Raw genomic sequence first — 11324 nt, forward strand, 5'->3', positions numbered from 1 at the left:
TTGCGACAAAACCCCTGATCTCAACGTAAACAATAGATACCGTTTGACACTCTAAAAGTTGACAAACTTTGACACTTGACCTCCCAAATAGATGCACAATGACACTGACAAGGCGGCTCCCGTTTGTGGTTTCAACAGACGCGAATATTCGCCGCCGCGAATAGTTTGTCAGGAAAGAAAACGCGAAAATAACCTGCCGCAAACATATTCCGGTTTACAGTATACATATTCTGCCTTTTAGCAAGGTTTTGTGCACACATTCGACAACAACAGAGCACTGGTCAAGTTTTGACCGAAAGCATAAAATGACTTCGAAATGCAAAAAAGTTTCACTGAACTTGAAGTAGATGTCAAATAAAATAATCAGACTCTATCTCTGTAAAGCATGTAAGTCTGGTTGTCAGAGGTGAGCATGAGCTATATAGCATTTGTGTCAACTGTAGATGTTCCAAGCAGACATTGTCGTGATGATGCACTGATGAAAGTCTGTCAACATGGCAGAAGCAGAAAAGGATGGATTCTTTGTTCCAGACGTGACATAAAATGAACTATAAATATGGAAAAGTACAGATGTTTGCTGTAAACTTTTGTCTTTTGGTTGTTGTGGCTCTTAGGTGAAAATCATTTTTGAAAAGACATCTGCAGATGCATACCTGATGACCTACACACTCTAAGTAGACCCCTCTTTCAGTTTGAGTATGTTATAAAGTGTGACTGTTAATTGATGAGCTATATAGGGATCATTGTAATTTACAAATAGGGTGTGATTTCCTGATGTGAGTGTCTGTGAACTTTTTTAGTGAATGGACAGGTGCTTACCATCAGCTTGTCTTGCTGGCTTCTCAAGTAAAATTGCAGCGGTTTCAAGTGAACTCATGCGATGCCCAGTCTGTAGTGAATAATATCAAGTAGAAAAATGATGAAAAATTCAATAAAAGAAATCTGAAGCTTTCATGTTTACTTAGAAATTACTGAGATTATTGACGTTGTTTTGAGACATGATATAATGATAAATTAAAATTCAGTTCTATTTACTATGATAACAGAGTCTTTGTTCAAGGACAGTACAACATAATTAGTCCGTTCAAACTTACTGCTTTTTCATTTCAATTATCTATGAAAAGTCCATATGTAAATAATAATCTTTCATTAAATCTGACTGATATTAATGAAAATACTTTGTCTGACTAGATTTGGCATTTTGTGTTGAGATTATACAGTGCAAATGTCGGGCTTGACCTGTGAGGGTCACGTTGTTGTACAGTTGAGGTACACAAAAACTGAATCCCACGCATATGCATTCTCTGATGCTTAATCATCTTATGATCAAAAAATTAATCTACATAGCGTAGATAGGAAAAGTTGTACCACTTTACTGTCTGAAATATTTTGAATGTTTAGTGCATTTGTATTCAAATGCTTATATAAGACGAGAAATGAGCAAGAGCAGATATCACAAGGCCATGAAGTCCAAAGTCCACAAATGTGCAAATGTAGGCAATGAAGTCTACAGGAAACAAATGTGAGGGTGTTGTGTACCTTAGCCAAATAAAATATTGTTTCTAGTAACCCAAACTAGCCTATTTAAGAGTAACTGACCCTACCCTTTTTATTTTGATGTTTTCAAAAATCACACATGATTTTGCCAAATTTTGCTTGTTTTATAAATAAAAATATAAAAGTAAAAAAGTTCCTGACCAGCCTACCCTATTTTCTGATGGTGTGTTAAAGGAAACAATATTTTTTTAAGCCCTAGCACTGCTGCATATAGTGATGATCAATGAATATGATAAATGAATGGCAGCGACCTCTGACCTGTGAATGTTTTGAACACTTCACCAGCCACTGTAGGAATTTGGCGTACGCTTCGGTTGGGAACTTGTCCAGAATGGCCACACTGGCTTCAGCGACTTTACTTCTGTACTCCGCACGGTCCGGAACTTTCCAGAGGATGTTCTGCAGTAATGTGCGTGTTGGTCTCAATGCTGCCTCTCCTTTGTCATCTATCAAATAACTTTATTGGGAAATATTTACACATTTATTAATTTCAAAATAAAACATATTGGATGGGTGCTGATGGAAATATTTCATGTGAAAACAAATCCTGTGGTAAGCATCTAGGACCACAGACTAGCTTGGACCAGTGGATACAAACTTTTCTGCCTGCCTGAGAAAAATTTGGGGATCCTCTTAGAATCAGTACACTATGACGTGCAGATGCACAGCAGGAGAGTTACTGCAGTTCCAAAGCCAAAAGTAGGTAAACTCAATCCTCAGCAAATATAACTCAATCCTGAGTACTAGTATTCCATAATTTTTCCACATCTACTTCCAATCCTTCATTCCAATGATAATAACAAAGCCACTTATTACAATGGAAACCATGTTATGAGAGAGGAGATAAACCAAAGCATGAGAAAGGCAAGATGTAACGAGCACTCAGAACGCCTTTGATGACACATGTATTGGTGATCTTTGTTTTTCTGATTTTGAGACTCAATAATATGTTGATTTGACAAGGTCAGTCTTACCAGACAAAAGATACAGCATGGTCCTTCACAGTTTGTACATGTCTTGGGATTGTTGTGGCGGCAACATCTTTATTCTCGCCCATCAACATCATCAGGCTAGGCTGCAGCTGCACAAGAACCTGAAATACCATATATCATGTCAATTACATCGAGAAAAACTACACTACATTGTATGTTCACAAGTTTAGGTCACCTTACAGTCAGCCTCAGTTTAAAAAAAAAACCACAATTTGAACATGCTATTTAAGTCCTGGGTTGGCCTAATTTATATTTGGTCTGGCCATGGTTTCAGAAGTGACATAAATTTGAGACCAGGCCCACATTGCGTAAACGATTTAGAAGGGCCCTGGGCCAGTGGATACCCGTACTCTGATAGTTGTTGGCCTGCAGAAAAGGTCAGAAGTAATTCACAGACAGAAGATTCAAATACAGTATAATTAGGGATTTTTAAATTTCATTTTTAAAATATTACTCTTTTGTTTTTTTCTTATTTCATCACAATCTCTAACCAAATATTACGTTTCTTGATCACCCATGATTTAATTTGAAATCTACCAGTGCCGAATGACACTGCACAGATGTACATATGTAACTTCTGTTATCATAGACCCCTGATTAGAAAATTAACAAAGTGTAGTATTGCATTAATGGAAATCCATGCAGTTTTTAAGTCCGATTAAGTTTCATGGAACTGAATGACGATCAATCTTCAACCCTTATAGTATTACATGTACTACTAACTGTAGTTGTATTTACTGTAATGCAATCAACATTCATTCTGTTTACAATAAAATATATTGTGTAATGCATCTGCTAAATACACAAATAGTTTTTCCAAGAATGTGAATGTACCAGTAAAACGTGCAAATCACACTGTAGACATTATACAGTTGCATTTGCTGGAATCACATTCAGGTAGAAGGCAAACTTGCCTGGACTAAAGTGTCTTGAACGGCTCCATGGTGTTGTTTGCAATACGTAGACAGCGCGGTATAGGCAAGCTGGCTCATACATTTCACATCTGTTGGATCACTGGAAGAGGAAAGAGAATAGTCAGAAATATTATCACTGGTAAAGATTTGCTTATGTATCGTTAGGCTCACACTTTTTTGATAGCCAATTTTTGTATATTTTATGGAAATTTAATAATGACAAATGATTATAAACCTATAAATGACATTGGAAAATTGTGCTGTCAATATTTTGTTGTTCATTATTACAATTTTGTGGTGATGGTTGCATTGCTGCTATCAAACAAAAAAATATGCTTACACGTTTTTCTTCCAAACAGTACCTATAATCATACACAACCCTAAGGGTCTATGCTATAATTCAAACTGCCTCATGGAGATGGCAGACACGTGCAATCAAACAAGTATGCAGTACTATATTTTTTCGAATAACGATGAATTCTCTATGGAAAGAACAAAAAACAAGTCTTTATATCTACATATCAGTTACAAAGACAATTCCAAACTAAGCAAGTAGGAGTATTTTCTGGATAGTAAACCTTGGTAGTAGGTGTACTTACCTGCCAGGATCAAAGTCTGGCTCTAACAATTCCACATCAATCTTGGCCATCTCTACCAAAACTTGTATCATGTGATAAGTAGCTTGATCAGAGTCTTTCAGAGAGAATCTCTTCAGCAGTCCTATTAATTCCTGTAAATGAAAAGTCTTTCAAAACTACTTGAACTACTATGTAGCTCTTTTAAGATTGACTGCACACTTTTTCAAATTTTGTCTGCTGCTTGTGCATTCATTTTGGAACCTGTGAAGTACATGAAGTTTTCACTGTGCTGTTTTTGCAAAATTTTAAATTTATAAGTATAGCAGAGTATAGCAGCAATTTTGATTTTCTCACCTTGACTAATGCCAACAGTCGGTTTTTAATCTGGATGATATCCTGTGGTGTGAGTTCAAAATCTTCATTGTCATCATCGCTGCCCATCTCAAAATCCACACCATCATCTGCCTCGACGTCTTGATCAGTTCTGGCCTGCTTCCCACGTTTGTTTCCCCCTTGGCTTGACGGTTTGGGATCATGGCCACGTTTACGTTTACCACCGCCTTCTCGTGTGACAAGATGTAAGGGAAAATAGGGTTAAAGATGGCATATGATGATAAGGAATAAACGTGAATTAAACTTCTACATGTACAATACTCAAAAATATAAATAATTATACTTCAGGATAAAATATCCTCCTTCACGGATAGATTTTTGAACTCACATTTTTAAGACACTGCTGATATGCTGCTAGTGTAGACTTGTGTAGAGCCTGTGGTTTTGATGATGTTGTCACTCTCTTGCTTTTTTTTAATCAAAAATTTCATTTTTCCATTCAGGGTTAATAAAAGCCCTATATAAACTTTAAGTTAACAGGCAGAATAGCAGCCATTCTGAATTTCAAATATCAGCAAACTTTAGGTGATTTGTTAAAGTTTATTCTTAATAATGACAGAGAATTGTTTAAAGTTTCCTTGAGGAAAGATTGAGCAAAAGTATAGAATATTCTATTTTGAGAGATATAAAACCTTAATTCATAGTTTGTTGAAGATTCTAACAATAAAAGTGATTTGTAATCCTGGACAGCAATATAGCATGAACATCAGTGATTCTGTGAATATAAACAGACTCCATGTATTAAATCAAAATAGGTATTTCAGTAATCAAATACATCGACAAGTTTGTGTCTCAGTCAAATAATGGTCTGCACTTACTGGATTGTGGCCACAGCTTCAGAACATCCACGGCCTTTTGAAACAATACTGGATGGAATACTTTGTATGCAACACTACCTAATGAAATGTAAGATACAAAGAAACTTTACAGGTAAGTTATAATCAAACCAACTCCCGCAAGGGTACAATTTAATACCAGGGTGAATTGGTTGAAAGTGTGCTAAATTTTTGATGACCCTGCAAATAAAACGATCTTCCACGAATTTCATAAAAATTCATGCATTATCTGTTCTATGCCATTCAGTTGCTTAAATTTGGCATTTCTTTAAAATATCAAATTTAAAGATGCTATTGGCAGCTGTTTTGTAATTTTTCATTTTTCAGATGTCATGGGGCTGGGTCAGATGACGTTTTCACCAATCCAAACTTTGTTTACAAAAAAGTATCAGTACTTTTCACAGTGAGTCAGCAAACCTACAGCAATTTGATATGAAAATCCATCAATGAGTTTCGCTTTCTGAATATAAAAAATTACAGAGATGGCTATTGACACTCAATATAGTTTATGTGACGCTGAAGCTGCCTACATCAGGTTTGCCTGGTTTCAGCATGCAGATCACTAGAATGACTAGGCCAGATGTTCAGAATATTTGTGTAGAGAAGGGCATGTGTTGCACTGACAAAACAGATGCACATGATTTATCTACTGAACAAAGCTAAAATGTGTTTATGACTTTTCATGGACTTTCCAGGAGCATATGGACTCGGCAAGTTGAACCCTTTGCAACCTGACCCCCTGGTGACCTATGACATCATGCGGACATTTTTGTCCGAGCCGGGTTCAAAGGGTTAACATAAAAAACTGAAAAGGGCACTAGGCATTTCACCATGAATCTGGCAGTAGAACAAAAGACTGTACTTTATACATAGAAAAAAAATTATGGAAAATTCATAAATGATAACGGTTAATGTAACTGTTCAACTGGGCTAACTCTGTTTTCACATGTGGCTCCCTAAAAAAAGGCTATGAAGTAACTCTGACCAATTGACAGAATTAGTAAACTTATAGTATTCAGTTAATGTAGTCTTTCCACAGAGGGGACTAATGGTTACAGAAAAAGTGTACCGTTCAAGGATATCGACATACACACACACTCAAACTAAATGTTATATGTGGTAGTATTACATACCAGTATATTGATGGTGCAAATACAGCGATCTGATTGGTCGAGACGCGAAACGAACCGTGCTATTTGGCGATATACCACGGCTGGTATGCGCAACGGCTCTCGGCTTGAGGAAAGTCCTTTTATGACATTCCATGCCAGAATTTCAATATACTGTTATGATATAATAGCAATAAATCACACCCAGCGACGGTATACCACTCGATTTTGACCATTTCACTTCATATATGCACTCGCTATCGCTCGTGCATATATGTCGTGAACTGGTCAAAATCTCGTGGTATACCATCGCTGGGTGTGCTTTATTGCTTAAGTATTACATGTGAGTGAAAGAAATGTAAGAAATTCCTAAAGTGACTCTATGGGTTTGGAAATCTTAACCTTTTAACCACCATGGGTTGGTCCAACTCTGTTGTTTTCAGTGGTGAGTGGAGACCTGTATACAGGGAAATGGGGATAAGGATGTTAAAAACTAGAGGACACACTTGGCAGGAGATAACTTTCACTCACCAGGGATAGAAGTGAGAATAAAATAAACGTTTGCCGAAAGTGCAGCTGCCTGTTTCTGGTGAGCACTGCATCTTTCAGGGCACTGGATGAAATAGTTCAATAGAGAGATCAGTGTCCTATGTGAAAATCCACTGTCTGTGAGAGTGTTCCAGAAGCCTGAAAAAGACAACAACAAATTTATGTGGTCTAAATGGTAGAACATTCACTTCTCAGGAAAAATAATAATTCAATTTCTTGAAAGAAATATCCAATACATAGTCACATTTTTATTTCTTAAAACTAGACTACAGTCTACAGAATAGATGATTTTGAATATATCTTCTGATACCTTTTCTGGGAGAAAGTAGCTGACATACAAATTTCTGAAGAGTGGGAATAGCACAGTAACAAGCGTACATGATTCAGAGATGTATAATCAAAATCATCCTCATGTCGTTGGCTGGAGTGGTTGTGAATACTGTTTGCATGATGTGATCTTACAAATGTGTTTACATATGACTGTACAAAATGAAAACCACAAGCAAAAGTTCTCCAAGTGGTTGTCCATTCAAGATTCAGCTCATATAAAAAAAAACACACTGACTCAGAAACAAAGTTCAGACTCACCTTGTGAAATCGAATCACGCCCACTTTTCACCCATGGTGCAAACGTCGACACAACTTTGTGTAAATGTGTGACATAGTAATTGTTTTCTTTGATGTCCTGCTCTAAGTCAGGTGGTAGAGGTTCTGGCTCTAGAAAGTCGCTGTCCCAAACATTCTCAACGAACTCTGCAAATTAGTTGAAGAAGTGAAAAATAACATCATTTAAGTAATCATTGTAAATCCCTCATAGATGGTCAGAAAACAATTTACAACAATTTACAGTCTATTATTCTCCAATGTACAATCGATATCCGACAGCCGAGGCAAGGGCTTTGTACAAACATGAGGTGCAAACAAGAGTTAGTACCCCTATGGTACCATCTTTTGGTAACTCCAGTCTCCATGATGGCACAAACATGGACGTAGCACAAAGTCCTAAATCATGATTATCAGATTATGGGGCCTGTCTAGTCTACAATTTTCAAAATATAACTTGTGCCGAGTTTTAAAATTAGAGTGCAAATAACAATCGATGACTATATGTATATGGACTATAAAAGCGAACGATTTTTTTTACATGTAAATGGCCTGCTCGGAGTGCTCCGGTGTTTCCACCGACTTTAAAATACTAGTTCCGACCAAGGATCAAAATAAGAGTCTGGACGATACAAGTAGTACAGTACCATAGCCCCGATGCTAATGCCGTTGCCGTGTACGAATTCACGCAGCGGCGTTTTTTGTGGTGGAGCCGGTCGATCAAAAATAATTGACATGTTCAGAATCAAAATACGAAGCATACCTTGAGAAAGTTCTGCCAGTCTCAAATTTTCTAATGCTCGGGCAGTTCGCTCTGGGTCGGCCATTTTGGTGCTTTTTTGAAGGACCCGCCAAAAATTCAAGTTTTGAAAGGATGGGACCAAGATAAAAACTGAGTAAGAGGGGACCGGTATCGCCACACACCATCGTGACAAAGTTTATTTTTTCATTATACTTTCGTATATTCTTATTTCAGTGTTCGACTTATGAAAGAGAAAACTGGTGAAATCCTTTCCGATAAAAGTTTAAGCGCTTACATTCCCATAAATGTAAACTTATATTGGAACTCCCTATTCATCAAGTAGGCTATTCCGATAGCGGGTCAAAGGTAATATTTGACATCTGCTACGTCACTAAAATGGGGAATGTAGAATTGTTATGTCACGGCAACTCTTTTCATGGCTACATAATTCTTTTACTTGTTTTTGCATAAATTTCGATACTGATTATTGATAGAAAAGATTGCTTGCGACACATTTTAGAAATGACGTCATAGGGTTGGTCAATAGGCCCCTGTAATGAAGATTAGGAAATCCGGTGGACTATACCACTAAGTAATTAGCAGGGGTGTGTTGTGATGTCACAAGTGTCTGAAGTCATCATTTTTGCCACCAGTTTGCTTTGAAGCGACACATGTAATTGAAAAATAAGATATCAAAGACATTATTTTCGATTGCGAGTATAATAAAATGTACAGCGCAAATAATATTTAGATTAATTTACAATTAAACATGGAGTGAGAGATGCCATGGTCCCCTTTTGTTGGTCGTGCGTAGGCCCAGTGTATGTAAGGCACGCTACATGACGGTGAGTGCATTCTGAATATTATTTTCTGATAAAATTTTACAGGGAAAACCTCCTGAAACGCTGCTAAAACAGGGCATCAGAGCTCATTTCCCCTGTATCGTTTCCAAAATTGCATGAACCGGTGCAGATGTGAGCGTAACCGGCGCGCAGTGATGTTAGCGAACTTGCCGATGCACTGGTCTAGCGCCTACCCTCAGCCCTGGCTGATAAAAAAATACGCCGAAGCAAACGGCTACGAAAGCGGGGGAAAGTCAGCTGCGGAAGCCCTGTTCAGTCTAAATATGCGATTCAGGAAAACAATCATTGTGTGTAGGTGATGTATATAGTTTCGATTGGATAATGTAGACAGTTTATAGTGACGATTTTGTGGTAACGGCGGACTTTACGGAAAGGAAAATGGACGATGTGAAAATGTTTTCGTCATAAAAAAATCTTCAACAAAGGACTGTGTGTATGTAGCTGGAAAATCTTCGATACGCTCTGTTTTAGTTGTATTATGGGAACGAAAACAGAACAAAATTTAGAGTTATATATTCTCAAGTATTTTAAGAACTGCTTGTGGAATTTAGCCGACCGGTTTGTCAAGGAATTTGGTGTTTATGTGACCAGTGACTCTTTTCGTTCGGAATTTCCATGACGCCACAGAGGCTTCTCGCCCGCCACACTCAAGTTGTGTGGAACTGTGGAATGGCTGAATTCGCTCTCTTGCCGTGGTGTTTCGCCGTTGAAGAACAGCTCGTACTAGCTGCTCGCTTTTCAATGCCATTTGGGGTTGCATTTGCGAAAAGCCGACCCAACCCAATCACTTAATTACTGGCGGGGATAGGCTGGCAACCATAGAATTGAGGGCCATATTGTACATAATGTATGTGTTCACGTGATAGTCCACATTGTCAAATATTTTCCTGCCCGCCTGTGATTGGCTTATGTTTCGAATGACCCTTGTGAACCACTAAAGAGAGATAGCAGTATTAGTTACTAGTATGTAAATCTGACCGACAATTGTTACCAAATTTACTCTGCAGCCACGTCACAACACATTTTACCAATAAGAAGCCCTGGAATTTTTAGCTTGTGTTGCTCTGGTTAGATAATCCCATGTGATTTGATGGCTGTCCAAGACCAGTGCAAAGTGCAAGTTGTGCATCATGACGCTGATAGTTGGCACAGTTCTTGACCATTGGTATGTGGGTGGAAAATTACAAATATCCGTCTGTCTGCTTTTGGTTTTTGTGAAAAACGGAAGGCCAGTAGACCAACAACACTGGATTTTGTGCACTGGAAAACATTGTACTTATCATGCTGGGCATATTTCCAATACAGTCGACAGAAAATAGTCTACAATCATATCTTTAAACATGCTTGTTTGTCTACATATCTTACATTGTTGTCTATTCCTACTGCAAAATATGGAAATCAAAGGAAGTGTTCATTTGGTAGTATGTATACATGCTGGAAATTTTCTTTGTTTCGAACGAGTGCACATAAATTTTTGATTGCAGTGTTTTTGCTATTGATCCTGTACTTGAAAGTATTGGAAAAATTATGCAAATAAAGGAAAAGAAAATACGGGTTGTCCTTTGTATTGTTGATGATATTGAGAGTCAGGCATGGCCTCCAGCTTGAGTCTTAATTTCTATATTTTGCATGTAAGACCTGTTTGTTTTCCCTTTTTTTCGGTGGTAGTGATTAAAAGTTATTTTGCTGAAAATTTTACAGAGAGAAAAATTTCAGAATGTAAATTGTTAAGTAAGTTCTGAAGTGAGTAATAAATAAAGTGAACTTTATCATGATTGAAATATTGATATCACAACCAAGGTATCTTGAAAAGTATGACGGGACAGAGTGGAGTTTGGGAAGTTTTTCTGCTCCCTTCGCCTGCGTAGCCAGTCTTTTTTGTACACAAAATACTCTCAGTTACACCACAAATAGGGGGAAATGACGTTGCCATACAACCAGATTGTTATTTAAGTGTGATTTGGAATAGTAAAATCTTGGAACCAGACCCTCTATTAATATGTAAATTACCCTGTTGCATTCACCTTATAAAGTATTCCAGGTATGTGGCAACACATCCCATGCTGCTTTGCATTATCAGCATAACCATGGTGCACCACAGGCTGAACATATAGCCATAGAAATTTAACCCCTATCCTGCTAAGTTCATATATTACTATGAGGTCAAGTTAAAATAAGTTAGGCACAA

At 37.5% G+C, this 11324-nt stretch overlaps 1 protein-coding gene across 2 annotated transcripts in view; it reads right to left on the minus strand.

Moving 5' to 3' along the window:
* Positions 1–8426, minus strand: part of LOC139140160 (condensin-2 complex subunit D3-L-like) — a 41282-nt gene extending 32856 nt beyond the window's left edge. The window contains exons 1-10 of one of the 2 annotated variants that reach the window (XM_070709221.1): positions 8295–8426; positions 7517–7681; positions 6911–7066; positions 5253–5330; positions 4396–4601; positions 4063–4193; positions 3464–3563; positions 2532–2650; positions 1816–2014; positions 820–889 (exon numbers count right to left, since the gene is read on the minus strand). In XM_070709221.1, the coding sequence (XP_070565322.1) occupies positions 820–889; positions 1816–2014; positions 2532–2650; positions 3464–3563; positions 4063–4193; positions 4396–4601; positions 5253–5330; positions 6911–7066; positions 7517–7681; positions 8295–8358 (1288 nt within the window). In that variant the 5' untranslated portion in view covers positions 8359–8426. Of the gene's footprint in view, positions 1–819; positions 890–1815; positions 2015–2531; positions 2651–3463; positions 3564–4062; positions 4194–4395; positions 4605–5252; positions 5331–6910; positions 7067–7516; positions 7682–8294 lie in introns of both variants that reach the window. The other variant, XM_070709220.1, reaches the window with a different exon arrangement.
* Positions 8427–11324: the final 2898 nt, after the last annotated feature.

Source organism: Ptychodera flava, chromosome 9, assembly GCF_041260155.1.
Source record: "Ptychodera flava strain L36383 chromosome 9, AS_Pfla_20210202, whole genome shotgun sequence".
NCBI lineage: Eukaryota > Metazoa > Hemichordata > Enteropneusta > Ptychoderidae > Ptychodera > Ptychodera flava.